General features: G+C 35.7%; 4 protein-coding genes across 6 annotated transcripts; 3 read left to right on the top strand and 1 right to left on the bottom strand.

Moving 5' to 3' along the window:
* The first annotated feature begins 1,000 nt into the window (after nt 1-1,000).
* LOC133697951 (APETALA2-like protein 3) lies at nt 1,001-4,685 on the top strand. Of its 3 annotated transcripts, none has more exons than XM_062120789.1 (10): nt 1,001-2,022; nt 2,172-2,197; nt 2,317-2,350; nt 2,494-2,581; nt 2,702-2,847; nt 3,034-3,078; nt 3,185-3,288; nt 3,382-3,512; nt 3,692-3,811; nt 4,290-4,685. In XM_062120789.1, exons 1-10 carry the CDS (start codon nt 1,466-1,468, stop codon nt 4,548-4,550), a joined length of 1,512 nt encoding a protein of 503 aa, XP_061976773.1. In that variant the 5' UTR covers nt 1,001-1,465; the 3' UTR covers nt 4,551-4,685. The 3 variants fall into 3 exon arrangements, with proteins under 3 accessions (XP_061976773.1, XP_061976774.1, XP_061976775.1); XM_062120790.1 differs by having other exon boundaries at nt 1,002-2,022; nt 2,320-2,350; XM_062120791.1 differs by lacking the exon at nt 3,034-3,078 and having other exon boundaries at nt 1,002-2,022.
* A 1,876-nt stretch (nt 4,686-6,561) lies between these two features.
* On the top strand, nt 6,562-10,123 carry LOC133697952 (protein RETARDED ROOT GROWTH-LIKE-like). The gene is made up of 7 exons (XM_062120793.1): nt 6,562-7,062; nt 7,153-7,261; nt 7,601-7,760; nt 8,211-8,359; nt 8,445-8,596; nt 9,561-9,675; nt 9,791-10,123. The coding sequence occupies exons 1-7, from the start codon at nt 6,635-6,637 to the stop codon at nt 9,929-9,931; spliced, it is 1,254 nt and encodes a 417-aa protein (XP_061976777.1). The 5' UTR covers nt 6,562-6,634; the 3' UTR covers nt 9,932-10,123.
* A 2,475-nt stretch (nt 10,124-12,598) lies between these two features.
* On the bottom strand, nt 12,599-13,804 carry LOC133696492 (uncharacterized). Its single transcript, XM_062118689.1, has 2 exons — nt 12,957-13,804; nt 12,599-12,854 (listed from the first exon to the last, which is right to left on the bottom strand). The coding sequence occupies exons 1-2, from the start codon at nt 13,802-13,804 to the stop codon at nt 12,599-12,601; spliced, it is 1,104 nt and encodes a 367-aa protein (XP_061974673.1).
* Nucleotides 13,805-14,542: 738 nt separating this feature from the next.
* LOC133696461 (uncharacterized) lies at nt 14,543-17,596 on the top strand. The gene is made up of 7 exons (XM_062118652.1): nt 14,543-15,296; nt 15,411-15,528; nt 15,676-15,791; nt 16,239-16,324; nt 16,694-16,803; nt 16,896-16,928; nt 17,104-17,596. The coding sequence occupies exons 1-7, from the start codon at nt 14,734-14,736 to the stop codon at nt 17,131-17,133; spliced, it is 1,056 nt and encodes a 351-aa protein (XP_061974636.1). The 5' UTR covers nt 14,543-14,733; the 3' UTR covers nt 17,134-17,596.
* The last annotated feature ends 1,403 nt before the right edge of the window (nt 17,597-18,999 follow it).

Below are 18,999 nucleotides of genomic sequence, written 5' to 3'. Positions count from 1 at the left end.
TTGTTAATGCACATGAACTCAGATCTGATTTTTTTTAGGACACTGACTCCTGTAAAGAAGAAGAAGAAGAAGAAAAACACAGGACAGTACTGACTTAGGGATGATTACTTTATTTATTAATTCTGTCCCAAAATGATTTGAAATTAAAATTTTCAGACTAATATTATCCTTAATTAACACCATAACCAAAATGGTTAAGAGAATAGTAATAGTGGTTATTAGTTGAGTTTTTTCAAACCCCCCCCGCGCTAATCAACTGTAGCTGCAAAATATACTCGACCAATCAAGTTTATATAACATTTCTTACAAACCAATTTTGATGTTTTATGAGTGAAAACCTGATAAACAAGAGAGCGAGTGATAAATAAATTTGTTACATTTTATGATTTTCAAAGACTAAAAACATTGGAGGTATAAAGATTTTTAAAATATTTTATTTTATTTATTCATACATTCTCCTTGTCAGAAAACAATCATAATCTTTTAAAAACCTTAACAGTAATATGTAGAAAAAAAAAACCTTTTAAAAATCCATCTTTCATTTTTTTATTGAATTTTTCTGTCATTATTTTTTATTAATTTCATCATTTAATATTTAATTTATTTTGAGTCAATATTCATATATTTTTTTGTTTAATTTTCAATTTATTTTAATTTATTTTTGTGAGATTATTATAGTTTAAACAAATATTATGATATTTAAAGGAAGCTAATTTTGATGTTTTATTAGTTTTTTCAAGGTAAAAATTTAACTGATTATAAAATAATTAAAATCAGTAGAAGTAAGTAGTAATCATGTGAGGAATGTGAAATCGGGTTTGGCCGACAAAGAGGTAAAATTAAGATTTGTGAAAAAATATCTAGAGTGCAAGTCTCACCTACTAAAACAGGCATCCCAAAAATAAGGGGCAAGTGTAAGAATATTACCCTTTACGGTTAACACGTCCCCATCTCTTTCTTTTTTATTTTTATTTTCTAGTCCTTGAAGCCAGCTACAGATGCTTCTCTCTCCCCTTCTGATCGTCAAACTCCTCAATCATCTTCTCTCTCTAGGAACTTTTCTATATTTCTGGCCGCTTTCTCTCTCTCCATATGTCCATATAATCTGACAGACAGGCAGTTTTTTCTCTACTTTTACACACCCCTGCCTTCTCTCCTTCTCTCTTTCGTTATCCTTCAAATGTACTTTGGTTAAGGTTTCCTGGTCACACACACCTTAGTAGTTTTTTAGTCTATCTTCTTCTTCTGATCCCATCCGTTACACTCAAGAAACTGTCTTTCAATTTCTCTTTTTCTCTACCATTTGTTTGTTACAAATTTATGCATCTTTTGTTGATTTTTCTTTAACTAGACGCCATTCTTGAAATGGGTTTTGCTTATCCTGGTTAGTTTCTTTAAAGGATCGAATACTAAGGAGTGAGAACCATAACATAAGCCAAACAGAAAAAGAAAAGAAAAGATCACCATGTTGGATCTCAATCTTGGTATCACCTCTAGTGATTCATGCTGTGAAGATAACAACAAGAACAATATGATGGTAATTGTTGATGTTGAGAACCACCAAGAAGAAGAAGCAGCAGCTTCGAGGACTCAGCAAATGGAAGATTCAGCTACTTCAAACTCCTCCATTACCAACACTACCGAAGATGAGAATTCCTCAAACAACAGTAACTCTGCTTTCATTTTTGATATCTTGAAGAAAGATGGAAACTTTACCAACACAAGCACGATTAATGCTTCGAAAGAAACAAGCCGGAACTGTGATTTCACAACTCAACAACTTCTTCCTGACAGCACCGGGCTGGAGCTGAATTTCCAGCCAGGATTGGCTGTAGCATCAGCTACAAGACCTCACTGGCTGAAGCTTTCACAGATGGGGTCAAGTCCGGAGGCAGAGCCGAAAAATGTGCAGCAAAAACAGCAGCAAGCGAGGAAGAGTAGGAGAGGACCAAGGTCTAGAAGCTCACAGTATAGAGGAGTGACGTTTTACAGGAGAACGGGGAGATGGGAGTCACATATATGGTGAGCAAGCATGGATTTGCTATTGGGATTTGTTGCCTTTCTAAATCGCTCATGTTAATTGTTTTTATTTTTATGTGCATGTCTGTTGATAAGAGTTTTGCCTGGTTATTTTGTTCACTGATCTTGATTTATTTTTTTAATTGGCACAGGGATTGTGGGAAGCAAGTATATTTAGGTAAGCAGATGGATGAGCTCACGGGTGACTGAAATTTCTGGCAATATATTAGTTTTGGTTGCGATCTTGTATTAATTATGATGACATTTCATAAATAATTTTTGTCTTTTCATGTTAAGCAGGTGGATTTGACACTGCTCATGCTGCTGCAAGGTAGGAATTTTGTTAATTTTCCTCTCTTTAAATTAGAAGTGCTTTCTCTCATGAATTCACGAGAAAGTACTTAATTTGTTCCAGTCTTAAAAGGATTTGAAATCTTGTTAACTTTGTCCCGTATTTGGATCTTACTTGTTCAGGGCATATGATCGAGCTGCAATTAAGTTTCGGGGAATTGACGCGGACATCAACTTTAATTCAAGTGATTATGAAGAAGATATGAAGCAGGTGAGGATTCTTCTCAATAATAAATTACTATCTATTGTCTCTTACTATTTTCTTTTTCCCTTTTCTGGTTTGGGAAGGGGGGTTGTTGTGGATATTAATTCCAATATTGATGGACTGTAGATGAAAAACCTTAGTAAAGAAGAATTTGTTCACATTCTTCGCCGTCAAAGCACCGGTTTCTCACGAGGTAGCTCAAAATACAGAGGTGTAACTCTTCACAAATGTGGCAGATGGGAAGCTCGAATGGGGCAATTCCTTGGAAAGAAGTGAGAGCACCTAAAACCTAAAGACCTTTTTTTTTTTATTGATGTCAGGACATGTGATTGTTAAAACTTGATAAGCATTGTTCTACACTTCAATTAGACTCTAAAAAACTAAATCAAGAAGTAAAATTTAAGATGGCTATTTCAAAGAGAAAAAAACGCTCAGGCAACACTTTCTCTGATTACCAGGTATATTTATCTTGGATTATTCGACAGCGAAGTAGAAGCTGCAAGGTCCTTGTGATCTTGAATTTGTTCTCTTCGATTCTAATTGTTACTAATATCCGGATGATATTTAAAAGCTAACATATAATTCCATCTTCATTTTCTTATAAACCAGGGCTTATGACAAGGCAGCCCTCGAATTTAATGGAAGAGAAGCAGTAACCAATTTTGAGCCTAGTGTTTATAAAGGAGATGTGATTTCCGATCCTAACAATGGAGGTACTAATAGACTATTATGATGCTATAGAAGATGGATAGTTTCTCCCTATTGATTAGTAAATATAATAAATTTTCCTGGGGATATAAATGCAGGAAGCGGCCACAATCTTGATTTGAGTCTTGGAATTTCTCAGCCATCAAATGATCCTAAGAGGAATGACAGTGTGGGAGACTCCCATTGTCGTTATGGTGGTTGTGAAATACCCAGAAAAGAGAGACAAGTGGTATGATTCTATCTAAGATGCCTGAAATTAATTGCTTTTTTTCACTGTTGAACATATTCTTGTTGCTCGATCCATTCTTTAGGCATATCTTAAATCATGTGGCTGGTTGTAGTCCTTTCTCTTCTGAAAATGCTTGTAATATAGCTGTTGAAAATTGTTGCCACGTTGTGCTTTTGAAGGTGGAGGGCAGTACTGCTGCAGCACATATGGGTTTGCAGACCCTTTATGGTTCACCAATGGCATCAAAGAACCTTCCAGCATGGTCTGGCATCTACCCTGGTTTATTATCAAGCTACGAGGTAGTTCCCTTCTATTCGTTGTGCCTTTTTTCCTCACAGGAAATTGAGTTGCCTTTTCTACCGAAAACAAAATGCACATGCAGCATATTTTAGCTTCAAAGAATAACTTTCAAATAACAGCAGAAAAACTGTGCCATTAAATTTAGCTCCTGAAAGAACGATTTTGGCCTGGACCTTCGCACGAAGAAACTGCTTTTGAATCAAGTCTTATGCCCATGAACATGTAACGACCATTCGTTTGTTAAGAGTCTAGCCACTGAAATGCCATCTTTATGATAATAGAGGGCTTCATTTTAGGAGCGCTGTCTTGTCAATTGAGACATGGTAACTAGGTGCCTTTTCTCTAATCTCCTAAAATTGTGGTGTCTATAGGGCTTCTACTCATTTACTCGAAAGAAAATGCTTTTCATATTAATTGTCGGTGCTGATTTTTTCATATCATTATCAGTACAAGTGCTGATTGATCTTATGCTGACAGGAAAGGACCACAGAGAAGAAGGTTGAAGCTGTTTCTTCACCGAGATTCTCAAGCTGGCCGTGGTTAATAAATGGCAGCAACAATGTTGTTGCTACAATGTCACATCTCTCTGTTGCAGCATCATCAGGATTCTCTTCGACGATAACTGCCTCTTCAGCGACCCTTCCATTCAACCAACAGAACCATTTCGCCAGCAACCTGCGTCTTGCTGCATCCTCCACATCTTCCCCCAACCCCTCTCTTTACTCTTACAAGAGATAATTAATGTTAAAACCTTGAGTGCGTTGTCCGTTGTGCTAAAAATTAAGCAGAGGAAGAAAACTGAATCAACTGGAGTCTTTAGGGTGGATATTGTTTTGATTATGTAATATAACATGAAGCATAGATTGCTTACAATCTGTTCATCTGCCTAAAGGAGAATCGGAGCTAATCCTCCTCTGCGTTTTTTTCAACAAATTGGTCACTCTCGATACTCGAATTTAAATCATCAAGCCCAAGCAAATGGTGTCCCCTAGCAAAGAATAAAAAGACACGGGATCTTGTTCATTTACTTGGAGGCAATTAAATTATTCCCGAGGACGACCTGAGCGGTGCAAAATTACATCATGACTTCGATCGTGTCTGTTTCATGACCTAGATTGATGAAAATATTCCTACAAGTATCAGGGATGGAAAGTATCAAGTCAAATTAGTTACTGAATGAACATATCTACCGAGGATAAAAATTAATTAAAATATCGCTGCCTACTTCTGACTATATCTGGAAAAACCTACCATCCCAGCTTTGTCATTGGCAGCCAGAAATGCTGACATTGACAGTTGGGTAGACATTTTTTTATTCAAACTCTTTCAAGCAGATTGAATTCTCCAAGTTCTAGCCTTCTGGTTGCTTCGGTGGTTTTCTTCAACTTGCTCAGATCGCGCGGCAGCATTTTAATTTTCAGTCAGTGGACAACAAATAAAATAAAATAACTAATGAAGACATGTTTATAAAAATATATAAGCAGGTAGAATTATTAACAGTTTAGACTTCCAGCAGCTCTTTTTGTACAAGAATCATAGCCCAAATAGATATCCGATGTGTGATTTTTATGGATTTTCGAAAGGAGACTCTGATAAATTTTCTTTTAAATATATTATACATGTGTGAATAAATTTTAAAATCTCATGGGGAAAAACCTATTCTGAACAAGGTGAAAACTAAGCAGAGAACACCTAACTATACACAGCAAAAGTTCTTGGGATTCTGCTCAAGGTGATGCGAATGGCCTCATTTCTGTTTTCTTGTAGTGAGTTTGAATAGAACTTCTGATCCCAGCCACCACGCCTGCTCTGTGGCCTCGATAGTGCGGCAATTATAGACTGATCTCTCTGCTGTCTTGTCAAGAAACTACTAGACCCCGCGTGATTGGGTCTAGCAAGACAGAATAAACTCGGGAATGCATGTTGCTGAACCCACAAAAACAAAACAAGATCTTTAAAGATTTATTTCTAGCTCTATTATTTCAAACTGGAATCCAAGAAGAGCCCTTCAGAGAGGAGTTTCACATCGGGTTTAACCATATGATATTATGATTTAATTTTTTTAATAAAAATTATATTTTCTATATTTAAAGAAATCTAGTCACAACTACTATATGGGACAGAAGCCTTGTAAAAAACAGGCATAGCATGTATCTTTGCACTCGAGTCAGTGACAAGGAGTCGGGCGAGCCTGGCGATGCAAAGCTACAAGCAGTATTGGACACCGGAGGATTTTAACACTCAAAGCCCATCCTGCATCAACCGACCTCTACCGAATGAAACATAACAGGCCCAATTCTCTCAAATTCGATAATACTTCTGAAAGACAGTAATTATAATATTTAAATCACGAACGTGATATTAATTATTTTCCAACAAATATATGGATTTAGGTCCAAGAAGCTGATAAAAAAATGCATTTGAAATTAATCTGGAATAATGTCAAAAATGCTAATTCTTGATTCATGTTGGCACTTGCTGCTCGCCAATAAAATTAAAAAAAAAACTAATAACTTATAAATTGTATTAATATAACAATTTAGTTTTTGCTTTTTCGACAACTATAGACTATCACGCGATTAATAAAAAAGATAAAAATACTTTTCAATGAAATAATACATTAATATCCAAAACGATTTTCTTTTTAAAAAATATATTTTAGCAATAAAAAAAAAGTATAAAGATTTCCTATCTACAAAATAGTCTGTGCAATACGGGCTATATTTAAAAAATGACAAAAAAAAACCTTCAAACCCTATTTAAACCCCAAAAGCCAAACTTAAGCTCTCTCCTGCTCCCTCCAACACCCACCCTGAAAGAAAATGTGGCGAGCCATTGACGCTCACTCGAAAACAATCCTCTTCTCTCTCCGTACAGCCCTCTTCTCTTACCCCCAAAAACCTCTCCCCATCTCTTCTCTTAAACCACCGAAATCCGGTCATTTTCTCTCTCTCTTCAAAACCCTAAGTGTCTCTTCATCAGCCTCTAGTACATCCTTTTCCGTTATCGCTTTCACCACACGCCACTGTAATAATGTTGCTTGCGGCGGCGGAGTTCGCGGTGGTAATTTGGTGGTTGTGAGGTGCATTTCTTCGATCTCGGCCTCTGCGGCGCCGAATCAGCAGCACACGGCGGTGGACTGGAATGAGCCGGTATCCTCTTCGGACGTAGGCGTTGGTGGTAAAGGCACGGGTGTCGAGGAGGACACCCGGCCGTCCATTCCTGTTCGCGCCTTTTTCTTCTCTACTAGGTTTTCTTTTTTTACGCCGATTTCTCTTTCTCATTCTCTGTAGTTGTTAAAATTTAACCTGGGAGCTGGTTATTATTGTTGCTGTTATAGTGTGGATTTGAAGAGCGTAGTGGAACGGAACAAGCAAAATTTTATACCACCAACGTCGCGAATGACTAATTATGTTGTTCTTAAGTTTGGGAATCTCTCTCAACCCTCTGTAAGTTTCGTAGCAGTTTTATATTCATCGAAGTTGCCTGTTTTACTGAAATGAGTTTAGAGGATTACTGTATCGAATATTGGGAGATAAACAATGTGTTGTTTATGCTTAAATTGCTCTTTTCTGTTTAGAATTAATCATGGATTTGTTCTCTTAGTGAAATTGCAATTATCAAAGTAGAGTCTACTGTTTTTCCCTGCGTTCTATAGATGAAAGATGCAATTTATGGTGCAATCAAATCGATTCTCTCATTGATTTTAGTATGAGTAACCCGAATGTCTCTATAGATGATAAATCAGTTTGGATGTATTACTTAATGTAATTTTAAGTTGTTTCCAGGGTTTGGGCTCTTGCATAAGTGGAAGTAGTTGCTCTTACATGGTAGTATTCCAATATGGATCCATTGTTTTGTTTAATGTCCGTGAACATGAGGTTGATGAATATCTGAACATTGTAAGGAGACATGCCTCAGGATTGCTCCCTGAAATGAGAAAGGATGGTAAGCTCTCATATGGTTTTTATTTTGATTTTCAATTTTACTATGTATTATTACCTAAACTGTATAGATTGCTCCCAAATGTGAGAGAATGGTAATCTAGGTAGCTGAAGCACAAGATGATGTGGCAGTTCAAATATATATATGTATATTAGAAGAAAGTTATTTTTGCAGTTTGGAAAAAAATGAATTAATTGATGTTAAAAACTAGGTAACCAAGAACCACAGAGATATGCACATAGCTTACAGAAGAAGAACACTTTGTTGGTGGAAATGTTGACATTGGTTATTCATTGTCTAGTATCTATTGACTTTGTACCATGGAGAGTAATTACATTTACATCTGATTGTGGCAGTCTTTAATTTATTTATATATTCTCTTATGTTATTAATCTATCATGCTGTACCTTTTTGTGTTTTATTGAACTTTATTTTTTGTTTCGCAACTGCAAGAGTATGAGGTGAGAGAGAAGCCAACTCTAAACACATGGATGCAAGGTGGATTGGATTACATTATGTTGCAGTTCTTGAACACCGATGGAATACGGACAATTGGTAGTGTTCTTGGTCAAAGTATAGCTCTTGACTACTATGGACGCCAGGTATGGGCTATGTTATTTTCAAAGTGTTTGCATTTATACAAGTTTCATGACTGAGAATGTTGCCTAACCTTTTCTTCTTCTCTAGGTTGATGATATGGTTGCTGAATTTACTGACATAAATCGCGGGATGGAAAAAACTGGAACATTTTCTATGGACAGTAAAAAGCTTTTTCAGATAGTGGGGAAGGCCAATTCTAATCTTGCTGATGTGATTCTAAAGCTTGGGCTTTTTGAAAGGTAAAGGTTTTAATGATTATTTTATTGCACCTATTCTTATGATAATAGATCTATCTAGCACAGAGTGAAAGAAAAACATTCTTGTAGCCGATACCAATTTAATTTGATATTAAGGTTTTGAGTTTGTGAGAACTGTAGAAATCCAAAAGTAAGGATGCGTGAGGTTCTTCAGAAAGAGAGGGGAAGAAAATCAAGAAACTAAAGGAAAAGGAAAGAAATAAAATGAGAAGTTATTGTTGCTTGGATCTGTGAGGAATGGCATGCTTGTGGCATTTATTTCTTGTTTTCTTAGCACATCCAAGTAATTAATGAAGTGGTATCTCATTGTTCCTATTCTCCCTTTTCTCATCCACATATTTTTCTGGAAACCAAATGCATCCTGAATGGTATCTCATCGTTCCTATTCTCCCTTTTCTCACCCCATATTTTTCTGGAAACCAAATGCTTCCTGAATGACACTTTTTAACTAGCTCAAGAACCTTCTGGGCCAATCCAACCTTGGTTGGACTTGTAGATGCCCTGTGCTTTAAGGGCCTTCTGGGAGATGACAGGACTGGGGTTTGGTGAGGATGGGCTATATGGTAAGATATATAACAAGAAGAAGGAAGAAAGAGGGCCAGAGATTTTGAAAGCTGCATCCATTTGCTGTTCAATGTACTGTGGTTGTTGCTTTGTCTCTATACTTGCTAGTGCCAGGGCCAACCACCTACTTTATCTTCCTTGTTGCCTAATGCGTAGTGGGTGATGGCTCTACTTGAATCACTAAAGCGGACATTTCAAAGTTCTGGGGGCCTATTTAGCTACCCAGAAATGGAAATAAACAAAGAAACGATCTCATCATACTGCTAATTTCTAATTTATCCAAGGATGGCAAATTCAGTCTCTCTTTCTTTTCTCTCTGTTTTTACTGTTTCATTTGTTATGAATGTGCTATAACTCCAAAAGTACTTAATGGTTTCAACAGATCAGACATAGCTTGGAAAGATGCCAAATATGCTCAGATATGGGAATATCTCAGAGATGAATTTGAATTAACTCAGAGATTTGCGAGTCTTGATTTTAAGCTGAAGTTTGTTGAGGTACTTTTTTTGTTAGAAATTCATGTGATTATGTTGCACTCTTGCTGCTAGTGCTAGAAAGCTTCTCTAACCGAAGTGTTACGGTGATGTCTGATGTCTTTACCTGTCTTTGCAGCATAATATTCGCTTTCTTCAGGAAATTTTGCAAAACAGGAAATCAGACTTTTTGGAGTGGCTCATCATTGTGTTGATTGGTGTCGAAATCATTATATCCGTTTTTGATATTGTCCACAGATCAGGATTTAAATTCTTCTAATCAGTTTACTATCAATGTCTTCTATACACGAGTCAGACATGAAAGGTTACGATTGAGGTGGGACCTGCTGTAAATTTTCCTTCCAAATAACCTTCCATCTTGTTTCTCGCAGCTTGTAAATAGTTTTTCGGATTGCAAATTTTCCTTTCAAATGACAGAGTTCTCGTTTGTGGAGCCATGATGGCGCAGCAATCCCGTTTTCCGTATCCATTATATGCATATTTCATGGGTAAAACCACTGGAAATCTCTAGACATTTTTTCCTCTGTGCTGTCGGCAGCAGAAATGCATCATATAATACCAGCATTGATCAAGGGCTAATCTATTTAAATTGGAGTTGGCAATTATTTTTGGCCACATTCACCTTGTATATCAAACTGGGTTGTTTTAAGAGAATCATTTTATCAGCTGTGGAAGTCGGTGATTTGGAGAACGTAGAAAGGATGTGTTTATGGTAATTCAATTAGTTTAACCTGGCCATGCTTGCTCAAATGAGCTTTCTCTCCTCTTGTACATGGAGAGGCAATGGCAGTTCATGCCGTAGCAAGTATCAGAGGGGCTAAAGAAGCAATGATAGTTCTTGGCATTAATTATTCTTGTATTTTGGAATTAGTACGTTATTGATAAAAAAAAACACTTCTACTGTTATGATATCATTGCTAATTGGAATTGGATATTATCTAAGCCCAGAATTAACAAGTTCGGTTCGTCGGTCTTCAAGACTGTTACCTAATAACATCAACGATGGATTAGATGATGTATTTTGATTGTTGATAGTGATAACGATGGCGAACGTTGAGAGGGATGACAGCGAGGCTTGTTATTCTTGAATTGCTCTGATCGAAACCAACTGTTTGGGTGCTGTTTTGTAAATGCACTCGAATCTTATAATTTCTCTAGCTATACTTTACCCCAGGGACTAACCTGGGCATCTTTTTACCGAACAACATCCTCAGTTGTGTTGGATTTTAATGCTGGTCACATGATGACCAAAGAGTAGAGTTTTTTTTTTTTTTTAAAAGAAAGATTCAACAGATCTTGACAACACAATTGAATGTAATTTTTTTTATTATATTATTATAATTGAGGAAATTGGAAATACAAAATCATCAGGCTAAATTCTACTAATTCTTTTTCTTTTTCTTTTTCTTTTCCGGTGCCCACTTGGTTTCTTGTTAACTGGTACACTACAAATCGGACTATTCTTTGTAGAATTTAAAAAATAAATATTTATAAAATTGAGTATTAAATAAATACTGATTTAAAAAAAGAACTATAATAACATCATAAAAAGTAAAATAAAACAAATTATAAAACTCAATTCTCAATCAGCTCAATATCAAAGGATGGAATCGAAAAAATTAAATTAAAAAAAAAGTTAAACTCATCAAACTTGTCTATATGTCCATGGATTTTCAAAAATTTAATAACATGTTTTTTTTTCCATAAACTATTTTTTTTAACTATATGATAAAAAGCAAAACAAATGATCATATGATCGAGTTCAATTAGAAAAAAAGATACCCAGCTAAACCCGCAAACCTGGGCAACCATGATTACCTAGTCAAACTCGTAAACCGGGTCATTGACTCCACACAATTTCACAACTTAGTTTTTTTAAAATCATTTTTTATTTAACTAAACATTTTAAAAATAATATCATACCGTGATACTGAGATATTTTTCTAACACTAACCTAATATTGAGATTTTTTTTATACTGCGATAACCATATTAAAAGTAAATAAAAATAAGTAATTAGCTCTAAATCCTTATGAATACATCATATAAGAACTAAATTAAAAAAATTCTATAACGAAAGGAAAAAAGGTTAAAATAAAATGAAAAATTCACAATGTTAATAAGTTTGGAAAAACAATATTTTTCTAATATTTTTTAGCTTTATATTTAATATTTAATGGGCTGGTTTTTATAGAAAAATTGAATTTCAGTGTTATGGTCTAAACTCTTAGTATATGATTAATGCAGTGAAGTTGTTTTTTAAAGTATTTTTTAATTAAAAATATATTTAAATAATATATATATTTTATTTTTTAAAATATATTTTTAATATTAATATAATAAAAAAAATTAAATTTTTTTTAAAAAACACGGGGAGAGACGTTCACAAACACTTTCCCTGACACGACAACAGAAAAGAGGAGGCGGATGCTAGTAAAATTAGGCCTAAAATACTTTTTCTTTAAACTCTTCCGGTGCATATATATTTTTAAATAATAAAAAAAGAGAGTCCGCCGCTTGTAAAATTAGAAAAAATATATTATTATGCAGACGGGGTCGATCATCTGATTGGCTTGGAAGGAGGTCTAGAAATGTGATTTGTTGGGTTTATACTATACCATAAAGTCTGTAATACAAATGTGATTTTTCCCAGAGACGAAAAATCCTGATTTCTAATGTATACTTGTATGAAAGATAATGAAAAACGGTATGCAACAAGATAAATATTTTCATAAGCGGATTCCAACATATAATCTCACCAAACTACTTGTTAATGCACAGTGATATATAATAAGACTCGAAGTCACTTTCAGCCCATCAAAATCTCATAATCAACGCATACTAGAAGTCACTTCTCAAAATAAATAAATAAATAAATAAATAAAAGACACAAACACAATACAAACACACCCAAGTTTGCCTTTTCTTTAAGATGATCCCGTGTCGGGTGAGGTTGGCTGTGGTGATGTTGGTGACTTTGATGGAGACGACGACTTAAGATTCTTCCGGACATATTTCCTGGCCCAAACATGTTTTCCATTAATGGTGAACTTTGCCTTGCCCTGTCCCAGGAGAACGTTATGAAGGATGGCAGCAGAGGGTACAACAAGGCGTGCATACAGTGGCTGCTCCTCTGCCGAAACTTCTTGCATATATATTGCTTCAGTACAATCTCCATGCTTTCTGTTACCGCAAATTAACATTAATGTGATCAGTTCCTAATACAATTTCAGAATTTTCTTTCTCAAAATCTAGACGTGCAAGAGATATCGATCGAGAGATTACTTGGTGAAATAGTCTCTGATTTCATCTTCTGAAATAGGGTACCCTTTGGAGAACGTCAAGAAAACAGTCCTACTATCAGCTTGCACTTCCTTCTGATCTTCCTTCTGGTCGCCAGCACTAATCTTTAGACGATTCAATACCCCAGCAATGTTCTCGGTGTTCAGAATCTGCCTCTGAAATGCAAGATCATAAGGATCATAACCAGGCAAAAATCCAGGGGGCCCTACATTAGGCCACATTAATCGTCGACTGATCCCCGTTTGACCATAAACACCAGCAGCATTCGAATTACAGTACAGTACAGGATTAATCACTGGACCATAATAATTCAAAGGGTTCTTGTTTTGACCAACAACATTTTCAGCAACATTACTTCCTCCTGCAACAGCCTTTCTCTCCATAACTTGTCGCGAGATATCTTCGAAAGCTCTTGCACAAACTTCATTGGTGATCTTTGCAATCGCACGAAGAATGCCAAGTCGATTGTCATGGAAAAACCGAAGAGAGAAACCAGTTTTTGTCAACTGTTGAGTCAAAGGAATTTCATCGTTCATAGTTTCTAGAGAAAAATCAAACCGGTCTGTCTCTATGCAATTCAAGCAAAGAACAGCCTCATCTGCTAGTGAATTGATAAGGGTATCAGGCAATGACAGCATTCTTTTCACTAAATTACCACGTGCCTCCCTTTCAAGCCAAATCCACAAGGCCATGACTTGCATTGAGTCTGCGGGGTCGCGGTCAAGATTGACAACAAGTCTAGTATAAAGAGTTCGGTCTATGGTGTGAAAAATCTTGAACTCTTCTGGACTCACCATAGGATTCAAAACAGAAGAAGAAGATGATTCCATAGTTGTTTAACTGTGATTTGGTACTCTGAAATGAGAGAGAACAAGGGGAAACACTCGTGTGTATTCTTATAGAGATGAAAGAACACAATAGTCGGATTTGAGTTGTGACTTAAGGGAATGAAGGGGTATGCTTTTGAAGAGTTGCCATTTTTCTTTTGCAGAAATGGTATGTTCGTTTTAGTTTCCGTAAAAGGTTTCAAAAACAGCGTTCAAAATTAATGTTCTTGGTTGGAGATGTGTCGGGTTCGATGTATCAAAATTCTTATCTCACAGTGCAATGCAACCAGGGCAGAAGTTTCTTGTTTTTTCCTCAAGTGTTCTTGTTCGGTGCGTTTTTTAAAAATATTTTTATTTAAAATATATATATTTTTAATTTTTATATTAATAATGTTATATTATTAAAAAAATAAATTAAAAATAAATATTTTTAAAACACAATAATACCAACACTCAAACAACGAAGAAATGTTTGAGAATATAATTATAATTATTTTTTAAAATATTGTTTTGTTTGAAATATATTAAAATAATATTTTTTTATTTTTTAAAATTTATTTTTGATGAAAATATTAAAATAATATTAATTTAAAAAAATAAAATTTTTTAATGTTTTTCAAAAATATTTTAAAATTAAAAAAAAACAGGAACTAAATACTTTATCAATCAAATTATAAAAAATAAGGTTGGATGCACTGTTATAGAGGGAGTTTAATTCAATATTCCGTCCAATTCAATTAAAAATCTGATCCCCGTCCAGGTTCAAATCCCAAATTTCTTGGATTAAACTAGCCAATCGAATCGGTTTAATTACTACACTACCAAGTCTCAAACGTAAAGAAAACTCAGAAATCAGAATACAGTTAAAAGCACTACTACTTCCACGTCATTTTTGCAATTTCAGTTCCCGTGATTGTAACAAGCCAGCAAGAATGACAAGCACCGGATTCCTCTACAGCAACGGCATGATTTTCTACCCGCCAGACACACCTTCCATCTCCACCTTCCTCGAATCCAATCCAGGAGCTTACACCACCACACGGACACACAACAATACATCATCTCTCTTATTCTGGGACCGACACTTACAACGACTTTCAAACTCTGTCAAAATCCTATTAACCTCAAACCCACAATTTCTCTTCAAATCCTTAAACTCCACAATAAACCCACTATTGACCCCTCCTCCACCGCCAAACCCCATGTGGGAATCGACAATTAAGTCTCTCGTCAACGAGACGGTAAATAAAGTGTTGCCAGTTGCGTTGAGGGAGACGAGAAATGAAGGAGAGGAACTGGCAGTTACTGCTCTTGTTACTGGAAATACAGAGAATCTGAGTGAAGTTAAGGGAAATGTTTATGAGGCACTTGATGTTCATGTTCATGTTGGAAGCCATGTGCCTCACGTGTTTGGTGTTAAAGGAAATGGAGCAAGAGTAGCTGTGGTCGGTCCTGGGAGGGATATTGCAGAAGCTAAGTATTCTGATTGGGTTAGGTAAGAAAATTAAGCAAAAGCAAAGTTTTTTTTTTCAATATTAGTTTTTCTTCTTTTTTTGGTGTTATTTTCGAGATGGGTTTTGTGAATTGTGATTTTTGAGGATGTGTGCAGGTTAAGGAAGTCTTTGGAAAAGTTGAGGCCTCCTTCTGTAACTGAGCTGTTGTTGTCTAAAGATGGTGATCGAATACTTGAAGGTTGTGTCACGAATTTTTTTGTTGTTTGTCGCAAGGTGAGTGCTTGAGAATGTTAGAACAATGTTCAAGACTTTCATGCTAGGTGGTTGCTTTTTTTTTTTTTTTTGGGGAGGGGGTATGTGAATTGTGCTCTTTTGCATTTTGTTGATTTTCTAACTATGATTTGTCTTATGTGCTTTCAGGATGACCGAAACGAGAAATACTTAGGTGGTAACGAAAACACATTTCCTTATGAAGTACAGACAGCTCCTATTGGTGACGGGGTCCTTCCAGGAGTCATACGCCAATTAGTAATTGAGTAAGTTTTTCCTTGCTTGATACATTTGAACCTATATGCAGAAGAGGTAGATGGCCTTTTCGCACAACAGAGTATACTTTGGCTATGTCATATGAGCGTTTGCTGTTGATTATAAAGGAGAAGTCTTTATAGCTCTGTAAGGTTAATGTCGAAGACTGGAAATATATTATTAAGGTGACCTTCGTTGTTACAAAGCTTCTGTTCCTGGTGTGTGTTGAGCATTCATGATTTCAAACTAATGTAATTAAAATTGTGGTTGCAAAATTATATCTTAAAAAATCCTTTTAAAAAGCATGTCCTCATAAAGTCAGGGACTGAACACTTGGGCAATACAAGTTTCTGCATGGCCATGCTATTCGACTACATCCAAGTTTAGCATCGTTAAGCAATGCATTTGATTTTGATGAACTGAGAGTAATAATCATCTGACCTAGTATTTTGTTTCAGAGTGTGCTTGAGCAAGGGAATTCCATTTCGAGAAGTTGCTCCATCATGGTCGGAGCATGAATTTTGGCAAGAAGCATTCATTACAAGTAAACCTCTTGGATTTTACACATCCTCTTTGCTTTTAGCTTCTGTAGCTTTTGACTAGAACTCTCCAAATGCCATAAACACTTGATTAGTGTAGTTCAAGAATCCGGTTTTGTGATTTGTTAACGATAAATTTGAGTCCTAGCATTTGACAAGAAGCTTGGCATTGGCTGGTGGTCAGACCTTAGATGGCAACAGTTTGAGTAGCACAATTGTACCCATGTATGTAGCTCTGAAGTTTTATTGAGTTATGAAATGAAGTGTGAGGATCTTCAGATTCGGAATATGATTCCAGCTCCACTTATTTCTCAGCTTCTCTTCCCGTAAACATTTGTTTTACCTGCAGTTGACCCAGTCAAGTGATGTTGCAGGTAGCCTGAGAATAATACAGGGAGTGGAGAAAATTCAAGCTCCAAGTTCGTGGCAGTCATTGGAACTAAAAGCCCTTAAGGAGATCTCATGGGGGGAAAAGCAGTTTGAGGTGTGTGAATATATGGAATTTGTAAAACTGTGGCTTTCAGTTGCAGAAGCTGTCTTTTCTCTTAACTAAAACTATATTGCTATTTTTATTAGGAGGATCCTGGGATGATCACAGCATTGATCCAGGTACACCATCCATTTAAACTTCTTTCATGTGTAAGACTGCAAGCTCATGCATGTAGACGGAACAAACTAGTTATAAGTAGCAACCATTGCAAATATTAATCATGCAATATCATTTTGAACTATTTACCCTAATTTATCAATTCATACTATTATGTTCTCATTCACTTTTTACCAGAAAGAGATCATGGAGAAGGCAGGCCTCTAAAGGGTACCCGTTCTACTGAAGGCCCCACGCTGCATGTCATTTAATTTGGGAAGTTCGGAAAAGTGCATGCCACACAATTGATCATGAAAAAGACCTGACGATATGTTTGCTTTATCACTTTCTGCGACAACAATTGTCAAAAATGTTATTTTCTGTCTGTTTTTCTCTGGAGAGGAGTTAGAATTTCTTTTCTTTCCAATGACTTTTGCCCTCTCTGTTTCCTCTGGCTTAGAATTTCTTTTCTTTCCAATGACTTTTAGCTTCTCTGTTTCCGTTGGCTCTTTACACATGATCGTGAAAAGTCATTAGCTATATATTTGTAGTGAATAGTATTTACCAAATTTTACCCCTTGTTGTTCGGGGTGCTGATTGTTAGAACTCAATTCCAATGATTCTGGACCAAGATTCATACTCTTGTTCATTATCTTAGATAAATGATACCCTTTGTATATTGCCATGCCTACACTCCGCTTTTTTTTAAAACTCAACACGCCATGGTCATGGCCTGTAACATATTTAAACGTTGCGATCCATTTCCCGGAATTACAAATCTTGTTGTTGTACCTACCATGTTCTATTTGGTATGGCCTTCTAAAGGAAATCCGCGGCACAGTATTGTTCCATATTTGCAGATTGAAGGAAACTATCACGGATTCTTGAGTAATAACTAAACCAAGTCAAAGTATAGCCATTGTAACCTATAAACCTTCTGCAAATCCACCTGCTCCAGTTGGTTTCCTTCACGAGTGTGGTAAAATTTGAGGATTTGATGCCTGAGTTGAATCCATGTTCTCGCAGAGGAATTGAGTGAATACCTGACTATCGAAAGGCACCTGCCCTGATAAATGGCGGAGATTTTGAATTATGATCCAGGCTTGTAGGTTTGGTGACTGAAATGCTGTTCCAGCCTAATTACCTGGACAGTCCATATCTTCGGAGACAGCAATATGTTCACCTCAAATGCTAACCATGAGACGCAGATCCTCACCAAGAATTTCTCTTCAATCTCGGGATATCTTCCATGATCAACGCGAAGGTTTTGTGGGTGGCCTATTCCTCCTGTTCTTGAATTATTCGGCAGCAATTTTTTTCTCCCTTTTTCTTTAATTAGTAATTCTATATTGCTGTAAAAATTAGAACATATATTGGGCTTTTAGACATTGGGTGTTAGAGCCCAAATCTAGAACTAAACTGAACCCAAGGCCCATGGAACATGGTCCAATAATAGCTACAAGTACCCAACCTAAAGTTACCTAGCCCAGCCCACATGACAAGCACAGCATTTACATGGAGAAGGCATCAAATACCAGATTTGGCAGAAATCAGAATAAGTGGTCACCTTTACACTACCTAGCAGTGGATTACAGATCGTCAACGCTTTTATCAAACAATGAAAGACTTCCATTTCAGAATCTCGGAGGTATTACTCAGCAATTATTCAAACTTCAAAGCCCCTACTATATTAAATAATTTATGAAAAAAAATTCAAGATATGAGATAGAAAAAACTTGGTTTAGCTTTAGCACGCCCAAAATCTGAGCGTTAAAACAAAATAAAATAAAAAAACGTCAAATTGGTTAGAAATGAGATGAATTAAATGATGATGATGATCATAATAATAACTACACTAGCTTTTTGTCAATTTAAAAGAATTTTTAAAAAAATAATAATTTTTTTATTCTTTATTTTAAATATTTTTTCAAATTTTTAGATTATTTTAATGTTATAATATGAAAAATAAATTTTAAAAAATAAAAAAATAATTATTTTAATGTATTACTAAATAAAAAATAACTTTTATTTTACTTAATCGATGAGAGCCAAAAAGGAACCAACGGCGTTGATAAACATAAAGCCAAACCAATA

Source organism: Populus nigra, chromosome 6 (assembly GCF_951802175.1).
Source record: "Populus nigra chromosome 6, ddPopNigr1.1, whole genome shotgun sequence".
Taxonomy (NCBI): Eukaryota; Viridiplantae; Streptophyta; class Magnoliopsida; order Malpighiales; family Salicaceae; genus Populus; species Populus nigra.
This window is presented reverse-complemented; position numbering and strand designations above follow the sequence as displayed.

Excerpts from the sequence above, each read along its gene's own strand:
- LOC133696461 (XM_062118652.1), top strand. The coding sequence starts at position 14,734 with ATGACAAGCACCGGATTCCTCTACAGCAACGGCATGATTTTCTACCCG. Across the intron at positions 15,529-15,675 it reads TTTTTGTTGTTTGTCGCAAG|GATGACCGAAACGAGAAATA; the intron begins GTGAGTGCTTGA and ends ATGTGCTTTCAG. Across the intron at positions 15,792-16,238 it reads ATACGCCAATTAGTAATTGA|AGTGTGCTTGAGCAAGGGAA; the intron begins GTAAGTTTTTCC and ends ATTTTGTTTCAG.
- LOC133697952 (XM_062120793.1), top strand. The coding sequence starts at position 6,635 with ATGTGGCGAGCCATTGACGCTCACTCGAAAACAATCCTCTTCTCTCTC. Across the intron at positions 7,063-7,152 it reads GCCTTTTTCTTCTCTACTAG|TGTGGATTTGAAGAGCGTAG; the intron begins GTTTTCTTTTTT and ends TTGCTGTTATAG. Across the intron at positions 9,676-9,790 it reads TTAAGCTGAAGTTTGTTGAG|CATAATATTCGCTTTCTTCA; the intron begins GTACTTTTTTTG and ends CTGTCTTTGCAG.
- LOC133697951 (XM_062120789.1), top strand. The coding sequence starts at position 1,466 with ATGTTGGATCTCAATCTTGGTATCACCTCTAGTGATTCATGCTGTGAA. Across the intron at positions 2,582-2,701 it reads ATGAAGAAGATATGAAGCAG|ATGAAAAACCTTAGTAAAGA; the intron begins GTGAGGATTCTT and ends GATGGACTGTAG. Across the intron at positions 3,812-4,289 it reads GTTTATTATCAAGCTACGAG|GAAAGGACCACAGAGAAGAA; the intron begins GTAGTTCCCTTC and ends TTATGCTGACAG.
- LOC133696492 (XM_062118689.1), bottom strand. The coding sequence starts at position 13,804 with ATGGAATCATCTTCTTCTTCTGTTTTGAATCCTATGGTGAGTCCAGAA. Across the intron at positions 12,855-12,956 it reads ATCAGAGACTATTTCACCAA|AAAGCATGGAGATTGTACTG; the intron begins GTAATCTCTCGA and ends TTGCGGTAACAG.